Raw genomic sequence first — 26,302 nt, 5'->3', positions numbered from 1 at the left:
AAGAGCTAAAAAGGGAATTTTATTTTTACAGCCTGATTTACCAGTTTTTGGTGGGTTTCCCAGAAATGTTGTAGATGAGATCATAAACTAATGAAGTGGAGTTTTAATATGAACCATTAGAAGCCGCCTTTACCAAACTCATGCAGAGAAATGCAGTTAAAAGCGTGAAATTGAATCTTTTAGTTCATGCAACACTTCATGCAATTTTTAAGTAAAAGAGACATGTAATAAAAATATGTTCAAAATCAGTTTACTGCATTTATCAGATTCTTCAAAAACTGAATTAAACAGCATATTCTGATTTCTGAAATCAGTAATCAGCAGATTTCTCAGCTGATTATTTTACTTATATTAAGTCTTATACTCTTAACTGGATTATTATGGGATGTCTCAGTCTGTGCATGAGTGAAAACAGACCCAGTAGTAGTATTTTTTTTTTGTTTTTAACTGATTATTGATCTAATTATGTAAAATTATTATCTGATTACTTAAGTTTATGTAGATGTATGTGTTGGATTAATTACTCAAGCTCCTTTTGTGACCTCATGGATGAGTTGTCCATGCCCTTTTGGAGTAATATCTTGAATTTCTGGAAATGTTTTGAATTTCTTCAGATCGGGTATAATTCGGGTTAAATTTTAAGATCTTTTATCTGCTTCATGTTGTCAGACAGGTTCTATTTAAGTGATTTCTTGATTCTACAGATTTGGCAGTAATCAGACCTGGTGGTTTTTAGTTGTAAAATTGAACTCAGCTTTCCAAAAAAAAAAAAAAAAAATCCACAGTTATTTTAAGTTAAGGTGGTGTTAATTCTTGGATTGGTTTGGATTGCTTTTTGCCCTTAATATGATAGTAAAATAAAGGTATCCTGTAAAAACTGCTTTTTATATTTACTCAGGTTATATTTGTCTGATATTAAAGTTTGTTTCAATCAACATTGAGGATGACCCTTATTTACAATGTTGCCAAGTATTTACAGCATAAAAGGGATTGAAAACATTTAATAAGAAATTTAAAATAATAAGGAATAAAATAGTAAAAAATAAAAATAAAAGAAATACTAATTTTAAATCAACATTTAATATATATGAATAAAATATGAAATGTAAAACAAAGTTAGAAAATTCTAAAAGACCTTAAAAAAACTGACACACAAAAAGTAATGAATTAATAAAAAAAATAAATAAAAAAAAGGTAATAGTAAGTAAAGTAGAGTAAGTAATGATAAAATGATTAATAAGGAACTAATAATTATAAAGAACATAAAAATCTAAATATAAAACATTAGAATACAAAATGAAAAGTAATAATAAATAAATACAAATATATAAAATAAAATAGATAAATTATGTAAATAATTGAAATAAAAAGAAAAATTTAAAACAGTCACAGGCTTTCTTATGGTGATTGGAAACTAAAAGTTAAAAATAATTCAGTGATCCTAGATTCCAGATTGATAATCTAAAAATGCAATTATGACCAAAAAAAAAAGCAAAAACAAAAGAAAATGTTCAGTAAAAGCCATTAACTAACTTTTATAACACAAAAATAGCTTTAATACAGGTAAAGTGATCTTAACTCTACAACGTTTCTGGGGAACTGAACTCAGGATCTCGCTGAAGTTAAGCTGGTGTTTGTGTTCTGCTTTGGTTTTTGTCTCACTGGTGCATTTTTGTCCCTATTTGTTGTTGTTTACTGTAAATAATAATATTACAGTATTTTTTTGATAGATTGAAGAGAGAAACTGTGATTGATATAACTGATTACTGATAATTATAATGATAATTAACACGTTTTAAGCACGTTTTTAAGTGTGTGTTTGTGTTTTAATCTGTTTACAGTGGTCTTTAGTGGTTGCCACCATCACAGAAATCCCTCCTCTTATATTTCTGCCCAATTTTCTGGTGCAGAGGAAAGTGCTGAGACCGTTACGCATCCAGACCGGAGGAACCATCATGGTCCGTCTCTTTAACTAACACTAACACACACACACACACACACACACACACACACACACACACACACACACCAAAAACTCTTTATAACACTACTAGAGCTCAGATCGGGCCCAAAAAAATGCAGCTTGACCCCGCCTGAACTGCCTCATAAAGTGTTTTACGAGCCTGAGCCTGATTTAAACCCAACATTATTTTAGTAAGTATAAGTGATTAAAAACTGAGCTTTTTAAAATCATTTTCAGGCTGTTAGAATGAGCAAAATCTGTTCAGAATGATGATAATTAACATTGCAACACTGAAGAAGCATAGACCGATTATTTAATATAAATAAATGTTTATTAAGAACCGATCTCCCCGTCTACTCTAATATAATTAACAATGTTTAAGAATATAAAACACTGGAAATGTTCTGAACAAAAGATTTTTTTTACTTTAAACACAACAGTTAGACTTCGCACGGACAAGTGGAGGAGCTTGTGATTAAAACATGCTAACATTACAGGTGAAGCATCACCTGGAGGGACCAGAAGCTCCTCAAAATAAGAGTCGATAGTTGATGGTTTGGAGATCCGTGGGCCGATGGTTTGGAGATCCGTGGGCCGCTGGTTTGGAGATCTGTGGGTCGATGGTTTGGAGATCCGTGGGCCGCTGGTTTGGAGATCCGTGGGCCGCTGGTTTGGAGATCCGTGGGCCGCTGGTTTGGAGATCCGTGGGCCGCTGGTTTGGAGATCCGTGGGCCGATGGTTTGGAGATCCGTGGGCCGATGGTTTGGAGATCTGTGGGCCGATGGTTTGGAGATCCGTGGGCCGATGGTTTGGAGATCCGTGGGCCGCTGGTTTGGAGATCCGTGGGCCGCTGGTTTGGAGATCCGTGGGCCGATGGTTTGGAGATCCGTGGGCCGCTGGTTTGGAGATCTGTGGGCCGATGGTTTGGAGATTCGTGGACCGCTGGTATGGAGATCCGTGGGGAGTTTTACAGTGTTTTTATGAAGCAGTTTGTGAAAGTGAGTTTGTGAGCTGTGGTGAAGTGAGAGTGAAGGGCCGTTTTGAGCCCCTCGTTGGCAGAAGCGACGGCAACCTGAGGGAAAAACAGATGGTTTGAAAGTTTCTGAACATCTGTGGAGGAGGACGAGGCTCAGAGGGGATCCAGCAGGAAGTGCAGCTCCATCACAGAAAGAGTTCAGAAAAGAAAAGATAACGGAGAAAACAGAGAACAGGAATAAACAGGCTGGAGCCAGCATTTGTTTGTGGGAGGTTGATATGGCTGTATGATAATAATATCACAATATTTCAGGCTTTTTTTTTTTTTGGCGAGAGAGCTGATAAGAGCCAGTTTCATCATTATAATATTTTTAATGGTCTTTTTTTTTTGCGACATTCCTAGTTCAGTGTAAAAGCAGTGAAATATCATATATATGTCAGAGTAGAGTTACCTCTTGTTGCACTGATATTGTTGTGTGGCAGTAAAAGTTCCTTCCTTCCAAACTTCTTTCTAAACTAACTTCCTTTTAAACTTCCTTCCAAACTTCCATACTTCCTTCCAAACTAAATTCCAAACTAACTTCTGAACTAATTTCCTAACTTTCTTCCAAAATACCTTCTTAACTTCCTTCCCTCTTAACTTCCTTCCTACCTAACTTATTTTCTTCTTAACTTCCTTCCTAACTTCCTTCCTTCTGAATTTCCTTCCAAACTTCCTACTTAACTTTCTTCCAAACTTCCTTCCTACCAAACTTCCATCCTTCCTTACTAAATTCCTTCCTAACTTTCGTTTTAACTTCCTTCCTTCTTTCCTTCATAGCAAACTTCCTTCCTTACAAAGGAAGAAAGTTAGGAAGGAAGGAAGTTTACAAGGAAGGATCCTTGTAAACTTCCTTCCTTCCTAACTTCCTTCCTTGCAAACTTCCTTTCTTCTGAACCTCATTTCTTCCTAACTTCCTTTATAAATTCCTTCCGTCCTTCCTTCCTTCCTTGCAAACTTCCTTCCTTGCAAACTTCCTTCCTTACAAACTTCCTTCCTTGCAAACTTCCTTCCTTCCTAACACCCTGCTTGCAAACTTCCTTTCTTCTGAACCTCATTTCTTCCAATATTCCTTCCTTCCTTCCTTCCTATCTTCCTTCCTATCTATCAGCTGTGTTGTCATTGCTAGCCTAATTTAGGATAGTGTCTAATGTATTATTGTAAACACTAAACTGCAGATAATCTATAGATTATAATTTCCCCTAACTAAAGTGTGTGCTGAATTGTTTATCAGGCATAAGTTAATAATCATAAAGTAATAAAGATGAGATAGTGTCTGATAGTCAGGTGGTAGTGATGGTATACCTGCGTGCTCTGTGTTGGAGGTGATGGGGAGTTTCTCTCTGTCTCTCAGGCGGAGAGTGTAATTACCCTCCCGTCAGGCTGCTCTCGCGCGCCGGCCTCCCGCGCTGCTAATTGACTGCCAGCCTCGTCCGCCTGCAGAGAAGCGTCTGGCAGCGTCCTGATTGCAGAGGCAGAGCGTGCAGCGGTTAGAGAGAGAAAGAGAGAGAAAGAGAGAGAGAGAGAGAGGCTACTCTAAACACACCGCTCTCGCGCAGCTGTGATGGTAGAAGTGCTGATGACACACCTGATATTCTTCTTCTTCTTCTCGTGTCTTGAAGCCTGTTGGTTGTATGACAGTTTCCCATTTCTTTATCTTTTGCGTTTTTATTAAACATGGCAAGATGTTTTAATCTGCGCTGGTTGTGTAGTAGGGGGCATTGTGTGGTCCTCTCCATATTCACAGGTGGATTGGCCAACTTTGATGCACCATCTTCGATTCTACCGTATGGTGTCGATATCAAATATCATCAAATATCGATATTGTTATTGAAACATAGGAGCTCTAAACTGCCTAAGTTCCCCTCCGAACTTCCTTCCTTCCTAACTTTCTTCCGAGCCTACTTCCGGAGTTCCTTCCAAACTATCTTTCTAGCTTCCTTCCTTCTGAACTTTCTTCTGAAATTCCTTCCTTCCTAACTTCCAAACTATCTTTCTAACTTCCTTCTTTCTGAACTTTCTTCTGAACTTCCTTCCTTCCTAACCTCCTTCCTTTCTAACTTTCAAACTTTCTTCCGAACTTCCTCTATTGACCATGGTGCTTCTCAGCCCGGAGGGAGGGTTTTAGATGGGGGGATCTTCTTTCCTAACTTCTGAACATCCTCCTGAATTTTCTTCCAAACTATCTTCTTAACTTTGTTCCTTCCGAAGTTCCTTCCAAACTATTTTTCTAACTTCCTTCCTTCCGAAGTTCCTTACAATCTATCTTTCTAACTTCCTCCCTTCTGAACTTCCCTTCTTCCAAACTTCCTTCCTTTCTAACTTTCAAACTTCCTTTCAAACTTCCTTCCTAACGTTCTTCCTAACTTTCCTCCTAACTTTCCTCCTAACTTTCTTCCGAACTTCCTTCCTAACTTCCTTCCTAACTTCCTTCCTAACTTCCTTCCTAACTTCCTTCCAAACTTCCTTTCTAACTTCCTTTCTTACTTCCTTTCTAACTTTCTTCCTAACATAATTCCTAACTTTCTTCCGAACTTAGACTGTTGACAGGGTGTAAAATAGGGCCCATGGTGTCAAATGTAGCATTTGGTTGTTAAATTGTGTGAAACTGAAACACCAATAAATCTACAGTTTCTGGTCTTTGTAACACAGATGCTGTGAATTATCGTAGAGAACTATATTATGATATATTGAGTATCACAAAATCACAGTATTGTGATGTGATATCGTTATCACAGGCAGCATATTGTGATAATATTGTATTGTGAGGTGGCCTGTGATTCCCTCTGCTAATCTGCATAGCTGTAATAAATACTGAATACTTGGCAGCTTATCCTGGCAGCTAGCTTTCTCAGAGAACATCCCCGGACAAAGAAATTCAATACAGGACTCTGTGTGCTCGGGGAACAAAGCTTCTGCTCTCTAATTACCATCTCCAGACCCCCGAGCTCCTGAAGCAGGGCGAGGTAGACCTTCAGAAACACGGCTTTGAACTGAAACGCCTGGCAACCCGTAATTCAGGAGGTGGAGCTGCACTTTATTCAGTGTTTAAACCACCGAGATACAAAAGCTCATCTGTGGACAAGCCTGTCACTCATTGTGCCCTATCTAACATCCCGGAACAAGTTTAATCATGATGCTTATCGCTACCTTACACCCCGCTAACACCTGAATTTATCTACACTGATGGGCGTGGTGTGTTCAGGAACATTTCTGGAGTATTACTATGTTGGCAACAGAAAACACAGGTGTAACACCTTTGGGACGAATCAGAGACTTAGTGAGCCTTAGTGGAGACCGTGAGCCAGACCTTCTCATCTCTGGAAGAATGGTCAATATCTCCCATAAACACACTACTAAACCTTGTGAAAAACCTAGCCAGAAAGGTTGAAGCTGTTACAGCTGTAAATTGTGGGCAGACATCATATTAAACCTCATGGATAATCAATCAGTCGATTAAAGCTGACGTCTGTAAGTTTTGTGATTTGGGGGATTTAGCTCCCTCTCTGGTGAGAATGGGTAATTGCACGAGCATGCGGAAGAATCATTTTAAACTGGGTGGGTGTGATGCGGTCTCCTTTCAGAGTGGATGAATCCGAATCCAGGTTATGTTCAGTCAGAGAGAGAGAGAGAGAGAGAGAGAGAGAGAGAGAGAGAGAGAAAGAGAGAGATCAGACAGAATATTCACTCATTCATTTCTTTGGTTTCACTATGAGTGAATAGAGGAGCTACTGAGCTCTGAGTTTCCTCTTCTGAAGTCCCCGCTGCTCCACCAGCCGCTCGCGTTCAGTAAAACTGAGCCGGATCCTCTTTTAGAGGCTGTACGTGTGACGTAAGTACATAAAGACGCGTGACGTGACCAGAAGAAGAAGAACTCACGCGAAAAGAGACCCGACACCCCAGTTTTTAAAATTAATATATTATTAGGATTAGCAGGGATGATGGTTTTTAGCACACTGGTACCATTAAACACTATATTTTATCCATATTCTTCTCCACTCAGAAATACTTCTGCTTTCAGTTTATAAACTAAATAATACAGACTGACGCTTTAAACAACCTTTATTTTTACTCGGTAAAACATTGAGGGTATAACCCTCTCTTACAATGCTGCTGACTATTTACAAATTAAAAGAACTGAAAAATGAATTAAAATTGAATTCAAGTATTTAATGAATTAATGAATTAAGCTAAAATAATGAACTTCATGAATAAAACAATACAAAATTAAAACAGAAACGCAAAAACGTTAACGTAATGTAACCATATAAAATAATTCAGAATAATAGGATAAGTGGACAGGCTAAAAAACAATTTGAATAATAAAATAAGGAAGTAGCTAAAAAAACCACAAAGATTATGAAGAAAATAAGTGACAGAAATAAAATAAAAGGTAAAACAGAAGAAAGAATAAATAAAAGGACAGAATAAATGAAATAAAAAGGTGAAAATCCAAAAGTAAAACGGGGAATACGATAAATAAAAATGCTAAAAGGTAAAAGAGAAAATTAGATGGATAAAAAAATAATTATAAAAGGTAAAAGACGGGCTGTCTGATGTCACTCAAGTTTATATGTTTGAAAAGGCAGAAGATTGAATACATTAGGTAATATAGTGTATATATATATATATATATATTCAGTATATTGAGCTACTCTCTCTCTTCTCAGTAAATATATGTGGTGTAATATAATGCAGATTTAGAGACGCTCGGGTCTGAGAGCAGCTTCAGGTTCATCTAATCCATAAACAGCACATTAACACACACACACACACACGCACACTATACACACATACACACACTATACACACACACACACACACACACTATACACACATACACACACACACACTACACACACACACTATACACACATACACACACACACTATACACACATACACACACATACACACACTATACACACACTTCCACACACTCAAACACACTTCACTCCACAACCAAACAGATACACACACGCATGCATGCATAGATGCAGGCTTATTGAGTGGTCTCCCTCGGGTCCTGGAGCATGGCTCTGCATGAAGAGAGGGTTATCTAGCTCTCTCCAGGAGGCACATCTCTCTCTATCTATCTCTCTATCTCTCTATCTATCCATCTATCCATCCATCTCTCTCTCATCACTCTCTCACTCTCCCATCTGTATATCTACTACTCATATACTATATACTCTATTTACTTTATTATCTCTCTCTCTCTTTCTCTCTCTCTCTATCCCATTACACTACACTCATCCTATATATTCTCTCTCCCTCTCTTCATGTCTTTCTCTCGTTCTTTCAACCCCCCCCCCCCTTCGCTTTTCTCTATGTAAGGACTGTCAGTTTTATGAGGTAGAGTCTCCTGGAATTCAGGCTTTCAGTTAACAGCTGTGCTGAACTCATCAAGAGTTAATTACTTGAATTTCTTTTCTCTTAATAGTAAAGTAGTGAAGAGGTAGAGTTGCAGGTATACAGTGAATAGTGAATATTTGAGTAATTATGGCAAGAACTACTCAACTAAATAAAGAAAAATCTGAAAGTCAATTTCAAGAACTTTAAAAGTATCCTCAAGTACAGTTGCAAAATAAACACCATCAAACATTTTATAATGATGATGAAACTGGCACTCATCAGGACCACCCCATGAAAGGAATAGCCACAGTTTCCTCTGTTGTACAGAATAAGTTCCACTTTTGAGTTACTACATGATTTCTTATGTATTCCTTCATAGTCTGATAGATCACTTTACTATTCATTTACTATGTAGAAAAAATAAACATCGTCCATTAAGAAACAGTTATTAAGACACTTTTCTGAAAGAGATGCATTTTGTTGCAGTAATTCAGTCTCAGCTGTATCGTCACTGATGCAATTTCTTCAGTGTCGGAGACGGAGGTTTTTATGCGACAGTTATTTATTGATTTTATAAACCACACAAGTTCCCAGTGAAAGCAATTTCCTGCCAGTCATTTCAGAATCACAGATACAACACTGTTATAGAGCAGCGGCTGAGCTGAAACTGTACAGTAAAATACTGGAGACGTCTTTCACAAGACTGTGCATGAGGGAGAAGTTCGGATTAAAAAAGTGAAGAGACAGAACTGATCAATACTGCATTAAAATGCATCCAAGTTGAGTTCAATTCTCTGTTTCTATGATCTTATAGTTCACTCTGTAGTTGTCTATCTGTTTCTCAGTATACTTTATTATTATACTCCTTATTCTCACCCTGTTCTTTAATACTGAGAACCCACCGGATAGTAATAATTAAGTATATTAAGTAAATTACGGTTTATACAAAAGCAAATGGACATTTTTCCGAGTTTGACAAGTTTCACCTCCAATTACTCCAAAATGCTACAGTAAAATCACTTGATACTTATATCATTAATAGTATTGAATATGTTCTTCAATGATTTATTGATCTTATTTGATATAAGTTTGATTTCCTGGTTTTATAAGACTCCAAAATCTGGTTTGTGCAAAACCGAATAGACATTTTTCCTAGATTTGAGTTCTAATTACTCCAAAATCTTACAGTAAAATCAGTTGATACTTATATTATCAATAGTATTGAATATGCTCTTCAATGATTTATTGGTGTTATTTGATAAAGATTTAATTTGCTGATTTTATATAACTCCAAAACTCGGGTTTATGCAAAATGAATAGACATTTTTTCCTAGATTTCACTTTCAATTACTCCAAATTGCTAAAGTAAAATCACTTGAAACATATATCTTCAATACATGAGAATGAGATCTTTACAAATTTAGTGGTGTGATATGATATTCCTTTGATTTTCATATTTTATAGAATTCCAAACTCTGGTCTATATACAACCAAATAGGCTATTTTCCTACATTTACCATCTCATTAATTCTAATTCTTACAATATAATTACATTCTTCAACACGGTGATGTTATTTGATAATCATTTGATTTTCTTATCATTCTTTATATAAAGAAGTCTAAATTCTGATTATATACAATATACAACCAAATAGGCAGTTTTCCTATTTTTAACCATCCCATTACTATAAAATCCTACAATAATATCATTTGAAACTTACCTGATTAATAGTAAATTAAGTGTTTTTTCTACATTTTAGTCTTTGATTTGGATACAACTTTGTTTTTTCTTGTTTAATAATGCTTTAATTGTGGTCTCTATATAACTTAATGTTTAAAATATAGTAAATTTAATCAAAAATCAGGTGTGTTTTATTTTTAATAAGAGAAAAGTCTGAATTTTAATGTGTTTGTTGATAAGAGCTGGTTAAATAAGGTTTATTAAGACTTATTTAAACTTGTTTCTGCAGAAGAAGCGAGCGCAGCTTTCTCCCCCAGCTCCGCTGTGCACGCAAACTACCGTAATACATGTTTTATACGCTCACTCCAACTTTTACACAGATTCATCTTTTTCTCCAGCAAATATATTACTTTTCTATTAATATCTAAATAACAAATAATAATAGCTGCTCTGTAATGGTCCAGCCTGTGTGTTTCTGAGTATTGTTAATGTTAGAAAAAAAAATACATTCTGTAGGATAAGTAAGTAAATAGGTAGAAAGTAAGTTACAGAAGGCCTCAGAGAGGAAACCTGCGCCCTGCTGTTTGGAATCTCAGGAGTGTTTTGCTATTTATTTTGTCACTGGAGGATTTTAACAACTAGGCTTGCAGAAATCTCAATTTCAGCACTCGGTTTCCCCGCTGTCAAAGGTCTGGGTTTAGGTATAACATAACATATTTCATACCCTGTGCTGAGATTGCATCATCATTCCGTCAGAAAGCAGACTTTGAAAACACGTTAGGGTTGAAATGTTTGTTTTTTAATGGTTTATTTCTTGTTTGTAGGCTGGGAAACTCGCCATGGACCGAGGATGGGCAATAAATGTGGGTGAGTTGTAAATATTTACATAAATACATATATATAAATATATAAATACATATATATAAATATATATATATATATATGTGTGTGTGTACTTTTGGCAGTGTTGATAGCATTTCATGCTTCCCTCTGCTGAGAACAACTTTTATAGAGATGCAGATTTCATTTTCCAGCAGGACCTGGCACACTGCCCACACTGCCAAAAGTACCAGTTGGTCTTATATAATATGCTATATATAATATTAAAATATAATTTTCTGAGACACTGATTTTTAGGTTTTCATTGGCTGTAAGCCACAATCTGTTATTAACAATAAAAGAAAAATAAAAACGCTTAAAATAGATCGTTTTTAATACATCTATATAATATATGAGTTTCACATTTTCAACTGATTTACTGCTGAATTACTTTTGAGTATATATTTAGCTATTTATAGGTTTATGTTTGAGTAAAATGAACATTGTTGTTTTATTCTATAAACTACAGACAACATTTCTCCCAAATTCCAAATAAAAATATTCTCATTTAGAGCATTTATTTACAGAAAATGAGAAATGTCTGAAATAACAAAAAAGATGCAGAACTTTCAGACCTCAAATAATGCAAAGAAAACAAGTTCATATTCATAAAGTTTTAAGAGTTCAGAAATCAATATTATATTTGGTGGAATAACCCTGGTTGGTTTTTAATCACATGTTTAATTTCATGTATCTCTGCATCATGTTCTCCTCCACCAGTCTTACACACTGCTTTTGGATAACTTTATGCTGCTTTACTCCTGGTGTAAAAATTCAAGCAGTTCAGTTTGGTGGTTTGATGGCTTGTGATCATCCGTCTTCCTCTTGATTATATTCCAGAGGTTTTTCAATTTGGCAAAATCAAAGAAACTCATCATTGCCGAGATAGCGATGAACGTCTGACTGTTGGCGTCAGAACTAGCAATAGGTTGTATTCAGTCAGTGGAGCTCCTGTGTTTTCTGTTACCAAGATAAACAAGCAAAACTCCAGAAATGTACCTGAACACACCTCATTTCCAGAACACCACGCCCATCAGTGTAGATATATTCAGAAGCTCTGCTGCTGTTTAAACCAGACAGGAGGAAGACCGGAGTGAGAATAGATGAGGTGTTAATGTAGTGTAAGATAGCGATGAGCATCACAACGCTCCTTCTACAGGGTGTATAAAATGAGCCGCTGTATCAGAAGAGCTCCTGTAACTCTGTAAGCTGATGGATCAGACGCTGCATCTGCATTAATAAACATTATTTTAAACAGTCGATGGAGGGACCTTCATTTCCCTGCCTCCACTGTCTATAGATTTCCTCTCTCCTCTCTTCTCTCGGACGCTTGCGGTAATTGAAAAGCGAGAATGGCCGAGCAGAGTCGAGCAGACAAGCAATAAATACTAATGAAACCTCGTCCCGCCTCCGTAGAGGAGACAGAGGAGCACACGACCATATAATGAGGCTAAATATGGCGGGTCAGGAAGGGGCAGATTGGATCCGTCCTCTGAATGGATAAATATGCAGCTAATTAAAAACAGGGAGGCTCTGCATTACTTGCATTTTGAGAAATTTCTCAGAGACATTTAGTTACTGACACTGAGTAATAATACAGCAGCATTTACGGTTCTCACTTATACAGAATCACTTTTAATAAAATATTGGCTACTGCTTCATAATAAAAGCACATTCAGAACAGTACCTATTAGAGAAAAACTACTTTTTTCCTATTTTCTCCCCAATTTACTCAACCAATTACCCAACCAACTATCACTAGTGATGCCCCAACACACCAGGAGGGTGAAGAAGAAGAACCGAGTAGCATCACAGCGCTAACGCTCGGAGGAAAGCGCCTACAGCGACTCTGTGGTTCTGATACATCAGCTCACAGATGCAGCCTTGTGCTGATCCACATCACCCTAGGAGTGATGAGGGAAAAGAGAAAAGCACCATCTACTGTACTGTACCCACCCAGAGAGAAAGCAAGGACAACTGTGCTCTCTCGGGGCTGCACCGTTAAAATAGCAATCCACCAAAGTCAGAGCTCACCTGACTCTTAAAGAGAATGATGAGCAAGGGACACTCTAGTAAATGCCTTTTGTGCGTTTTGAGCCGTGCAATGTGTACTTTACCCGTCGCTACGATAGCAAAGACATACTGATGCCCTAAAGAAAATAGCTAAAATAGGGCCCTTTATCTCTCTTTAAGATTTTTTTAAGTCTGCAATTGAGTTTTTCTTAATTTTATAGATATATAAATGAATAAATAAATGAAATGTATTGGTTAATTTGTTTCTGTTTTAGGAGGGGGCTTCCACCACTGCTCCAGCGACAAAGGAGGGGGCTTCTGTGCATACGCCGACATTACTCTGGCTATAAAGGTACAGCAACAGTCTTGTAGAGTATTTATTTTGGAGGGTTTTAGGGAGTTTTATCACTTGAGTATTTCCTTTCATTTTATTTTTCTGAGTGAATATCTGCTGGTTGCTGTTGTTTTTCTAATTTACTCGGATTAAAAACACTCATACACTGAGGAACAGCAGCAGGAGCTCCACAGATAATATATATATATCCTTCTTATAACATTCGCTCATTTTCCTTCCTTTAAAGCATCTTAATATGTTACCCATCGATCTCATTCCTCATATTTGCTTTAATTTAGTGTAAGTTATTATTGAAGCCATTAGAGGCATTATATTATTTAAATCAGCCACAATTACCTTTTTTCTCCAGTTAACAAATAAATTGAGTTCAATGTGAACTAAAATTATTCTTCAAATCTATTTCAAAGGGCTGTATTTACTGCTCTTGATGTTTATTTGCACCTCGTACCCAGATGTATAGGAAGTTTTATCTCTAAATTTTTTCTGAGCTGTGGATCAATTGTGTAACTCTATCAGTCTCTTTTTTTCTGAGTAAATAATAATTGCTGTTTGCTGTTGTTTTTTCTATTTTACTGGGATAAAAACACTTATACAGTAAGGAACAGCAGCAGGAGCTCCTTAGATAAAGTGCTGCTCTCATTTCTCTCCACAGAGCTGAGCTACTGATATTCCAGTGTTTTAGCTTGTTATGCTAAATGGCTAGTCTTAACTAGCGAGCTCTGCCAGTGTGCTTCTTTGGCGGAGCTGTTACTGAAGAATCGGTATACCGCTCAGCACTAATATGACTTCTTTTTTTCTGAGCTTTGTGTTGATTGTGTATTTCTATTCATCTCTTTTTTTCAGAGTAAATTTTTGCTGTTTGCTGTTGTTTTTCTAATGTACTCGGATTAAAAACACTCATACAGTGAGGAACAGCAGCAGGAGCTCCTCAGATAAAGTGCTGTTGTCGTTTCTCTCTTTTGTCTTTGTCATTTCTTTCTTTGATACATATACAGTATACAGTAAATATACCCTTCTTATAACATTCGCTCATCTTCCTTCTTTTAAAGCGTTTAATACGTTACCCATCAATCTCATTCCTCATATTTGCTTTTATTTAGTGTAAGTTATTATTGAAGCCATTAGAGGCATTATATTATTAAAATCAGCCACAATTACCTTTTTTTCTCCAGTTCAATGTGCATTAAATTTATGCTTAAAAAAATCTACAGGATTTATCTATTTCAAAGGGCTGTGGTTACTGCTCTTGAAGTTTATTTGCACGTCGTTTCCAAAGTTATAGGGAGTTTTATCTCTACATTTTTTCCGAGCTGTGGATCAATTGTGTAACTCTATTATTCCCTTTTTTTAAATAAATAATTGCTGTTTGCTGTTGTTTTTCTAATTTACTCGGATTAAAAACACTCATATAGTGAAGAACAGCAGCAGGAGCTCCTCAGATAAAGTGCTGTTCTCATTTCCCTCTTTTGTCAGTTTACAGTATATATCCTTCTTATAACATTCGCTCGTCTTCCTCCCTTTAAAGCGTTTAATACGTTACTCATCGATCTCGTTCTTCACTGTAAGTTAGTGAGTTACTCTACTCTCACACTCCTCTATTATTTAGAAACTCATTTGTTTTTCTCTGCAGTTTCTGTTCGAGAGAGTGGAGGGAGTCTCCAGGGCCACCATCATCGATCTGGACGCTCATCAGGTGAGCGGCGGTCATTTTCCAAACACACACTCTGTCAATCAATGCCCCTGCAGAGGATCCTGCGCTGAGGACAAGATAATACCTCCAGTTTAGCCCTGTAATCAATCATACTGCCCATTCAGAGCCTGATTACACACCGTCCTCCACTTCCACGCTCCATACTCCCCATTTACACACGGCTATTATATCTAATTGTGATGTTCTAATCAGATTTTCAGCCGGCTATTAGGATAATTGCAGGTTAATTACTCTGTAATGATCATGATGATACTTAAAACTCCACTCGGTGTAAAAGACAGAAAAATATAGATGACATATAGTTAACATCTTAAGCAAATACATATATAATATATAGTGCTTTTATAAACGATATAAAACTCTATGTGGGCCATTCCTCTTCCAAACTAAACTTTTTTTTTTTTTTTATCTTTTTTGCAACTCTTAATCTAATAACACATATATTTAAACATATTATTCAAAGCATGTACTGTTCAATCTCAGAGAGCTTTACTTTTTTTTTACAAGCTTTTTCTAAACTAAAACTTTAAAATTCATGGACATTTAAAAAGCATGTTTAAAAAAGCAAGTCCTCTAATTCCTTTAATTTACTCTTAATAAAGTCTGTATTTTAAAGAAATGGTTATAGACTGCATATTTAAATAATTGATATTTATGACCAAAAAAAAAAAACACTCCTGTTACTTTTTAATGTTTTGAGTAACTGAATATATCATAGTCTGTATATAGCTGGACAGAGCATCGTCTCTCAAAAGTGAAGCCACCACAGGTCGGGCGCCCCCTGCTGTTCGGTTGCAGAAAGCTGTGTAACCCCACCCATCCCTATAGGTTTCAATGGCAAAACAGAACAACTTTCAATCACGTTTTTTCCAATATACTGTTATTCTACCTCCATTATTTAAATGCAGCAGCTAGTGTAACCTCTGCTTATATTGTTACATTTTTATATCCACACAGTATTCGTTTTTAAAAACGCTATTGAGCTCTATTCAAAAAAGGTGTGGTTATTGTAAAAGGGCTGGTTATGGGCGGGACCAATAACAGACCGTCAGCTCCGCTCTGCAGCCTGTGACCTCGAGGCAGCCCTCAGGGGCGGAGTTATTTAAATGAGTAGGCTGCTCTCCACAGTCTTTCTCCCTCCTCTGGTCTCTACTGCGCTCTACAGACTCGGGTTTCGGGATCGCCAACATGGCGGAAGATTTTGGCTTCATTTTTATTGAATGAATGGGAACGGAGACACAACGTCCATCTTTTTTTACAGTCTCTGGAATATATATATATATATATATATATATATATATGAGTGTAATGAGTGTAAAGAGCTGAGGATGGAAGCTGCTGTAGATGTGATATTGTAGTTTATCAGGGTCACTGTTTTTACTCATAAAAGGAACATGAGGTTCTAAATGCAGTTCTCCCGCCGGGTTTAATGTCGTACAGCTCGTCCTCGTCCTCCGGAACCCGAGCGAGACGTCATTACACTACCCTTCATACACCTTCCCGCCTCCAGCTCCTCCTGTTCATTTACAGTCCAGCGCATCACCTGGATTCACACCCAGCAGCAGTGATTAAACCCTTCTGAGACCCACCTGAGGGGCTTTACAGCTTTACACACTGCAGCACTGGAGAGAGAGAGAGAGATAAAAGGAGAGAAGAAAGGATAGAACTCTGCTCCAAAGTTCAGGACATGTGAAGGTGAGAGAGAGAGAGAGAGAGAGAGAGAAAATGTTTGAGTTCAGAACAAGTAAAGTTAAGCAGGAAAGAGATTAGAAAACGGAGAGATAGATGGATGAACGGAGAGAAAGAGAGAGAGAGATAAAAAGTTCAGGACAAGGGAAGGTGAAAGAGAGACAGAGCGGAGAGACAGAGCGCAAGAGTGACAAAAAGAGAGAAAGGGAGAGAGAGAAAAAGGATTGAGAGACAGAAACAGATTGAGAGGGAGAGAGAGACAAAAAGAGGTTGAGAGAGAGAGACAGATTGAGAGGGAGGGAGCACACGAGTGACAAAAATGGAGAGAGAAAAACTGAGATTGAGAGAGACAGATTAAAAGAGTGCGAGACCGACAGAAAGTGAGAGAGAGTGAGAGAGACAGATTAAAACAGAGAGCACAAGTGACAAACAAAGAGAGAGACAGATTAAGTGAGACTGAGAGAGAGACAGATTAAAACAGAGAGAGCGCGAGAGTGACAAAAAGAGATTGAGAGATAGACAGATTAAAAGAGAGAGAGACAAATTATGAGAGATTGAGAAAGTGACAAAAAGAAGGAGAAGGAGAGGCACATTAAGAGAGACTGAGAGAGTGAGAGTAAAAATAAGAGAAAGAGGGATTGAGAGAGAGAGAGAGACAGATTGAGAGAGTGAGTGCAAGTGTGACAAAAATGTGGATGATGCTGGTGATGTGTGTGTATATATATATATATATAAATACTTCTTATGAGGATTTCACAAAGGTTTAATATATATGATGCTATAAAGTGTGCTGGATTTTATAATGACATTTATTTGTATTATAATTATTATGTTTGTTTGTTTGTTGAGCGTTTATACGCAGTGTGTTGCAGAACACGGCTGTAATCTGTAATTACACATAATCTCTGTAATGGAGGAGTAAATTGCTGTGCAGCACAATCTAAACAGGTTTAATAATAGCATGCTAATGCTAAAGGGCTGCAGCGTGTAATTATTCATTAGAATAAGAGATTTTAGAAAAGGCCTGAAAGGAAAAAGAGCTTTACTGAGAGCCGGCCGGCTCTGGATTGACTTGTTTTGGGTAAATATGAGAGATCATGTTTTTCTGGGTTGTTTTCTGTAAAAGCTGGAATCCGGCGTATTTTAGCGCTGGTCTGCGGTAATGAGCCACATCCTGCTCTAATGAAGCCCAGCATTAATGCAGTTTGGTCCTGACCACCTCGGCCAGAGTGTACTCTACTCTCTACAGGGGGGTTTGGGGGGGTCAGACCCACCTAATTAAGACTTCAACCCCCCCTAAAGGGGTAAAATCTATCCCACCTTAAATGCTGCTAATTTACCATTTCGCCTTAAATGCTGCTAATTTACCTTCCGCCTTAAATGCTGCTAATTTACCATTCTGCCTTAAACGCTGCTAATTTACCATTCCGCCTTAAACGCTGCTAATTTACCATTATGCCTTAAATGCTGCTAATTTACCTTCCGCCTTAAATGCTGCTAATTTACCATTATGCCTGAAATGCTGCTAATTTACCATTCTGCCTTAAATGCTGCTAATTTACCATTCCGCCTTAAACGCTGCTAATTTACCATTCCGCCTTAAATGCTGCTAATTTACCATTCCGCCTTAAACACTGCTAAATTACTATTACGCCTTAAATGCTGCTAATTTACCATTCCGCCATAAATGTTGCTAATTTACCATTCTGCCTTAAATGCTGCTAATTTACCATTATGCCTTAAATGCTGCTAATTTACCATTTTGCCTTAAATGCTGCTAATTTACAATTTCGCCTTAAATGCTGCTAATTTACCATTCCACCTTAAATGCTGCTAATTTACCATTCCGCCTTAAATGCTGCTAATTTACCATTACACCTTAAATGCTGCAAATTTACCATTTCACATTAAATGCTGCTAATTTACAATTTCGCCTTAAATGCTGCTAGTTTACCATTCCGCCTTAAATGCTGCTAATTTAACATTCCGCCTTAAATGCTGTAAACTGATGTATTACAATTTTTTAAGGTAAGACTTACAGTAGTTTCTATCTTTTTATTAGAGGCTACTTTGAAAATTAACAATAGCCAAGCTTTTTAAAAGGCATTAACCAACCTATATAAATACAGTCCTATAAATACATCTCCCTTAACATTTAATATTGTAGTTTATCCCAGTGTCAAAATATGTGGATTAGATAAGGGACAAAATCCTTATTTATATACAGGGATTTTTAGTTACATATTTATTTTATATTAATTTAAAATAAAATTAGAATTGATTCCTGCGGGAGAGATGCTGTAGAACATGAATTAAAATTGAATAGCGAGAACGCTGATTAGGCTGATAGCAGCCAGTAGCATTGCGTATCATTGTGTTTTTGCAGGATTAACTGTGGATTTGCTGTATATTATATTATTTATGAGTATAAAGGTTATTGTGTGGTATATAAGTGCTACATAAGCTGATGATGATTTATCTTTTACGTGCTGTAGACATTACAGTTTGCTCTCTCACCCTGCTCTCGGGGCTCTGGCTGCTGCCCACTGAAGCGCTGTATAAGCAGTTTGAATCATAGCTTGATTATAATGACGCTCTTTTGCTTATCGATGAGGACGGTGGACGTGGACGGATCAGATCAATGCAGAAGAGAGCTGAATAATTCAGGAGTAAAGAGTAAAATCTGCATTCTGAAAGCGCTGCATCAGCTCCGGTTTAAAAGCTGCAGAGAAACCGAGAGAGGAGCGAAGCTGGAGTTAAAACCCTAAACTCTAATGACACACTGTGAGTTATGACATGTGGTGGCAGCCGACGCTCTCTGGTGGGCCGAGTTTGTCTGCATGTATGAATTCATAAGTGCTAATGAGCTGCATTATTTGCGAGATGAGACAACAAATTGCTAGTGATGAATAGAACGAATAAGTTCATTAGGAGAAATCTCCAGTTGGCAGAAAGAAGAAGCATTTAGAGTCATTTAGAATCATATTCAGGCTTAGGAGTAGAAAAATGACTGGATTTATCCATATATAAAGCCGTTTTACAGCTTTTATTCTGTGGCATCCATCAAACAACTGGTCAAAGTTCATGTTTTGTGTATAGAGGCCTTGTGATGCTTCTGAATATACAGCTCTGAAAAATGTAAAAATTAAAAACCTCTGGAATATAATCAAGAGGAAGATGGATGATCACAAGCCATCAAACCACCAAACTGAACTGCTTGAATTTTTACACCAGGAGTAAAGCAGCATAAAGTTATCCAAAAGCAGTGTGTAAGACTGGTGGAGGAGGAGAACATGATGCCAAGATGCATGAAAAAAACTGTGATTAAAAACCGACCAGGATTATTCCACCAAATATTGATTATTTCTGAACTCTTAAAACTTTATGAATATGAACTTGTTTTCTTTGCATTATTTGAGGTCTGAAAGTTCTGCATCTTTTTAGTTATTTCAGTCATTTCTCATCATTTTCTGTAAATAAATGCTCTAAATGACTAAACTATTTTTATTTAGAATTTGGGAGAAATGTTGTCTGTAGTTCACGTCCAGGTACTTAGTGCATGACGTTTGTTTTGCATTTTCAATCATTGAATCAATGAATGAATGAATGAATGAATGAATCAATCAAATCAGTCAATTTATATTATGCACTACTAAATATATAGTTACGTTGTAAACTGTACATTTCGTCCAGTTAGTTTGTCCTGTGCACTAAAAAACTTTTGTAAAAGGCACTTATTTCTCATTTGTATCCCATTTTCTCCCCAATTTACATGACCAATTTTTTACCCAACCCACTCATTAGTACTCCCCCTATCACTAGTGATGCTCCAACATCAGGAGGGTTAAGAAGACTAGCACACGCCTCCTCCGATACATGTGAAGTCAGACTCCGCCTCTTTTTGAACCTTTTTTCTGAGTAGCATCACAGTAGCGTTAACACTCGGAGGAAAGCGCAGCGACTCTGTGGTTCTGATACATCAGCTCACAGATGCAGCCTTGTGCTGATCCACATCACCCTAGGAGTGATGAGGGGAAAGAGAGAGCGCCATCTACTGTACTGTACCCACCCAGAGAGAGAGCAAGGACAAGCAACTGTGATCTCTCGGGGCTCCAGCAGCTGATGGCAATAACAAGCTGCAAGACCGGGATTCGAACCAGCGATCTCCCGATCATATTGGCAGCGCTTTAGGTCGCTGGACCACTTGGCGTCCATGTAAAAGCCAATTTTGTAAGATAACAAATCATATTGTAAAAAGTTGTTTTACAGCCACATATGGCTCTTTTTTACAGCAATCTAAAATATTTACTCATTTACTCACACTATGTCTCCTACACATAGTTTAACAATCTATACACCTCTCAAAAGCTGTTATATTATTGAAGACGTTGATTTAAAACTTTATTGAGGCGTAATTGAGATGGATCGAGTCAAATTTCTCCCTGAATTCGCTGGTCTGTGTGGGTTCCTGCAGAAGCTAATCTTTGGAAATGTAATATATCAGTCTTATGATGGAGGATTTTAGCTTGAAGGACGAACATCAATCCACATCAGTCAGATATTGAAATCTGGGATAAAACGTATTAAAGCAGTGATTAGTTTGAAGGACGGACTGCTGGATTGTTGAGGATTTTCAGTGGAGAAGAACCATTCATTTTGGTCCTGACTCTGGATGACTGATTCTGTGTGTATAAGGGTGGTTTTATGTGTTGTTTTTTTGTTTTTTAAGCAGAAACTGGGGTTTTAAGTCATGTTGCCGTTGTTTTTATCTCTGATGGCTCTCCTGTCTCTTTATAGATGACGTTTTATGGCTGTTTTGGTGATCTGTAGCGCCGCAGCTCCTCCGTACTGCTCTCCTGATGGCTTCTGCTCAGCCTGAAGGGAAATTCAGAACAATGAAGAAGAGCCAAAAACAGCGAGAGGTTTAAAAATACAACATGGGTCCATCTGACAGTCTGATCAGGTCCTATTAATAGAGCTGGTGTGTTTTTTTGGTTCGTAATTTCAAAAGGGAACGTCCACTTCTAAGGTTTGGAGGCATCTTGCTATTAAAAAAGGCTATAATGTCTTTTTTTTTTGGCTTTTTGCTGTGCATTTTTGCTTTTTTATTTGAGGCACGTGGACTGTGCTTTCAGTGAGGGAATATACCGAATGTTTCGCACTATAAGGCACTCTTAAAATCCTTTATTTGCCCCAAAATCATCTTATAATCCGGTGCTCCTTATGTATGAATTCTATCAGTCAGGTATTAAGGAGCAGTAAAGACACTCCACTGAAGTACAGAGTTATACAGCAGCATTAGCACTAGCTGCTAACCGCTAGCTAGCTAAGTGCTAGCTTTTTGGCCATTCAGAGGTCGGTCTGTACCCTGCTGCTAACCCTGGATGGCACTGCTGGAGCAGCATTAGCATTACCTGCTAACCACGCTGAGCGCTAGCTCTTTGACCGAGTACATCGGACTGTAACCTGCATGTTTACCATGTTAAAACAAACGCTAGCTAATATCACCCTGTAGCACTGTCTGGCTTTTTTCATTTTTTATCAGAGAAAATCTAATTTATCCACTGATTTAAAGAATCACCTACACTGTAAACTCAGAAGTTGTTTGAACTCAAATGATTTAAGTCTGTTTTACATAAAATTGGATATTTCTAAACGATACTCAACTATTTTAAATTAGTTGAACATTTGTGGGCACATATACTGTACTATTCAAACTGAGATCTTTGAGTTGAACCAACTTAATATAATAACTGAGTTTAGTCTGTTTTGCCATTAACAGCTTCTTTTCTATTGGCTTTTGTCACAATCTATTTGCATACTGGGTGTGTCCAACAGTTTCTGATAGACACTCACCATCAGTGTGTAGTGATTCCCCCCGGGGCTAGCTTAGAAATAAATCAACTTCCCCTTTAGTTGTAATAACTTGATGTTTTAATTTATACTAACACAAGTTTTTATTGACTGATTACTTAAAAAATTAAGCAAACTATGGAGTGAATTTTGTGCCAAAAGTTTTACGTAAAAAAATAAAATCCACAATCAAAATTTTAAGAATCAAAAGTAAAACATGTATGTTGCAAATTCAAAAGAGAAAAAATATATATCAAATATATATATATTTAAATATACTTGGTTATTTTATTATTCTTTGCACTTATTTGAAAATTATTTGTTTGGATTTTGCCAGTCTTTGCTTTCATTTTTGGATTTTTTTGGATTTTCTGTGGATTTTTGTGGATTTTGCTGCTAAAGACTTTTGCTTCTGGAATCTCTCCTTTGCTTCTGCTTCATTTTTTTGGTTCTGATTTTTGGCACACTTTTCACGGGTGGGCGGGGCTTAGAAGAAGGCGTTCCCCTTTAATCTCTATTGGTCACCTACCCTGAACCCTCGTCTGAGACAGACCACGCCCACCCCGCCAGCTTCAAGCGCTCTTCCAAACATGGCGGAGCGAACGGGGTTCAGCTCACAGCAGCACCAGCAGGTACTTTTCCAATTAAATTTCATACAGACGTTATGTTTAATGTTATATTTCTTTTTTAAGTAAGTGTTTAACTCTATTAAGATGCTCATGTTAGCGGGGTGTGCTAAATATCCATGCTTAAATTATACTAGTTAGTTAGTGAACACTAACCTACCTAGTAGTGATGGGCAGATGAAACCTCATTGGGTGTATGGCACATTTCCCAAACTGTATCGACACTGTGTTGAAACTGTGTTGCTGTATCACTTAATGGCGACATCTGCTGGACTAAGAAAGTCATTGCAAGCAACTGCGCGAGGAAATGCATCGGTCACGTGGTTTTCCTTAAAATGATACGCGGTCTGATACAGGGGATCGCCTTGTTTGCTCGGTGCATGCGCTGAGGTTCCAGTGTCGTCAGACCCATCGCTACCAAACAATACAGGAACTGTATCGGTCACGTGGTTTTCCTTAACTTGATACGCGCACCGACACGGGGTTTCGCCTTGACAGCTCGGCGCATGTGTCGAGGTTTCAGGGTCATTAGACCCATCACTACTACCTAGTCAGTGAGTTAGCTAGTTTACCTAGGTCATCTGGTCAGTGAGTTAGTGGGTTAGCTAAGCTAGTTAGGTTACCTAGTCAGTGAGTTAGCTACTTAACCTAGGTCATCTGGTCAGTGAGTTAGCTAGCTACTTAACCTAGGTCATCTGGTCAGTGAGTTAGTGGGTTAGCTAAGCTAGTTAGGTTACCTAGTCAGTGAGCTAGTGGGTTAGCTAAGCTAGTTATTATGCCCCAGGGTAAAGCCAAGTAAGTGCTGATTACGGTTAACTAGCTAACTCACTGACTAGGTAACCTAACTAGCTTAGCTAACCCACTAACTCACTGACCAGATGACCTAGGTAAACTAGCTAACTCACTGACTAGGTAGGTTAGTGTTCACTAACTAACTAGTATAATTTAAGCATGGATATTTAGCACACCCCGCTAACATGAGCATCTTAATAGAGTTAAACACTTACTTCAAAAATAAATATAACATTAAACATAACGTCTGTATGAAATTTAATTGGAAAAGTACCTGCTGGTGCTGCTGTGAGCTGAACCCCGTTCGCTCCGCCATGTTTGGAAGAGCGCTTGAAGCTGGCGGGGTGGGCGTGGTCTGTCTCAGACGAGGGTTCAGGGTAGGTGACCAATAGAGATTAAAGGGGAACGCCTTCTTCTAAGCCCCGCCCACCCGTGAAAAGTGTGCCAAAAATCAGAACCAAAAAAATGAAGCAGAAGCAAAGGAGAGATTCCAGAAGCAAAAGTCTTTAGCAGCAAAATCCACAAAAATCCACAGAAAATCCAAAAAAATCCAAAAATGAAAGCAAAGACTGGCAAAATCCAAACTAAAATAATTTTCAAATAAGTGCAAAGAATAATAAAATAACCAAATATATTTAAATATATATATTTGATATATATTTTTTCTCTTTTGAATTTGCAACATACATGTTTTACTTTTGATTCTTAAAATTTTGATTGTGGATTTTATTTTTTTACGTAAAACTTTTGGCACAAAATTCACTCCATAGCAAACCAGCTGCCTTAAAAAAAGTAAAACTAAAAAACTAAAAAAAACTAAAAAGTACTTAACTTAACTTACAGTATATTCAGGTAGTCATAGCTGCTAGTTTCCTGTATTTTTGAGAAGAAGACTGTAATAAAACTGTAGTGTGACACTAAAGTCACACTAAATAATAGAATAGAATAACAGAATAGATCCTTATAGAGTGCGCGAGTGAGAGCGAGAGACAGCACAAGAGAACAAGAGACAGCATGAGTGAATGGGAGAAGGTGAGAGTGAGCAAGAGTGAGAAACAGCAGGAATAAGTGAGCGAGAGCGAAAGACAGTGCTAGCAAGTGAGAGACAGCAAGAATGAGTGAGAAACAGCATGAATAAAGGAGACAAAGAGACAATGGGAGTAAGCGCGAGAGACAGCGAGAGTCAGCGCGAGTGAGCAAGAGAGCGAGACAGTGGGAGTGAGTGAGCTGTTTTTAAAGCTGGTTTCCCCCATTGATAAAAGCTTTTCTTAAAGCTTCACAGCTGTTTAAACCCTCGAGCCTCGAGTTCCCTTCAGTGCATTGTGTGCGAGTGGTAAAGCTCTTACTTTCACTATTAACCAGTGTTCGAGTTCTAGTGCCGTTTGCTATCTTTTGTACGATTTCACCAAACGTAGTTTCAGTTGTTCTTGTTGTTTTTTTCTTGTCTTGATGTTTTCTCTGCATTATTGATTTATGCCAATAATTTGACTCTTCTAAAACAGAAGAACGCAATCCTTCCATGAACACAGGATGAGTTTTTGCACACGGTTGTTGAACAAATGAGAAGCTACTCCCTGCATCAGTTAGGGTTAAATACCGTAACTTGTTGCCAGAAGAAACACAATAATTACGCATGCAGTAATTATTATCCAATGGGAGGCTCTGAAATATTTGCTTAGTTAAATCTTTTTTTTTGGCCAGGCAGTGTACAGTGTAATACACAGTATAATGGCAAAAATGTTTTTAGGATTTTCTTCAGATTTTTGACTAAAACTAGTCCATTAACCCTCTCATGCATGAATTATAATAAACTCAGTCAGGATTTTTTTTCTAAGTGTTTTTATACATCCTTAGGGATGTAAAACAAGGTTTGAAAAAATATATATTCTATCTTTATTCGATAAAGAAATATTTATCTGTCCACTCAAGTGTACTTCATGCATTTTTTTGTTGTAAAAAAAACACAAATGTAATTCAGTTATACAGTTGTAATATGGTATTCTGTTGGAATAGTGGAACTGAGGAGGATATTGTGACACAAGAAAATGTCTCTGAACCGTAGAACCTTATAGAATCTTGATTGTGACTGGTATTATCATACTGTATTCTTGTCAAGTCTCTGAACTGTTAAGTGAGCATATTCTCTTATAGTATTTTATAGCATGTATCATATTTCCTGTCAAATCATGCTTGTTGCTAATTTCTGAGACTATTTTCTATGATGGTTGCCAAAGCATACAGGGCACAAAGCTACAAGACACTGCATGCAGATGTACTTGGTTCTTCGTGTGCTGGCATTTTATACTTTCTTGAGCTGGGGCCAGTGGTTTCCAGAGGCATACTGGATATTGGGGTGCCCTTAGTTTCAACA

The 26,302-nt window shown here is 37.4% G+C and overlaps 1 protein-coding gene across 2 annotated transcripts in view; it reads left to right on the top strand.

The window, feature by feature from the left end:
- hdac11 (histone deacetylase 11) overlaps positions 1-26,302 on the top strand; it is a 49,692-nt gene that overhangs the window by 7,634 nt on the left and 15,756 nt on the right. For both annotated transcript variants that reach the window (XM_022682465.2, XM_022682464.2), the window contains 4 exons: positions 1,842-1,958; positions 10,838-10,880; positions 13,181-13,257; positions 14,891-14,953. In XM_022682465.2, the coding sequence (XP_022538186.1) occupies positions 1,842-1,958; positions 10,838-10,880; positions 13,181-13,257; positions 14,891-14,953 (300 nt within the window). The remainder of the gene's footprint in view (positions 1-1,841; positions 1,959-10,837; positions 10,881-13,180; positions 13,258-14,890; positions 14,954-26,302) is intronic.

The sequence above is a fragment of the Astyanax mexicanus genome, chromosome 24 (assembly GCF_023375975.1).
Source record: "Astyanax mexicanus isolate ESR-SI-001 chromosome 24, AstMex3_surface, whole genome shotgun sequence".
NCBI classification, from domain to species: Eukaryota; Metazoa; Chordata; class Actinopteri; order Characiformes; family Acestrorhamphidae; genus Astyanax; species Astyanax mexicanus.
Note: the sequence above shows the minus strand (reverse complement) of the source record. Positions and strands in the feature narration are given on the sequence as shown.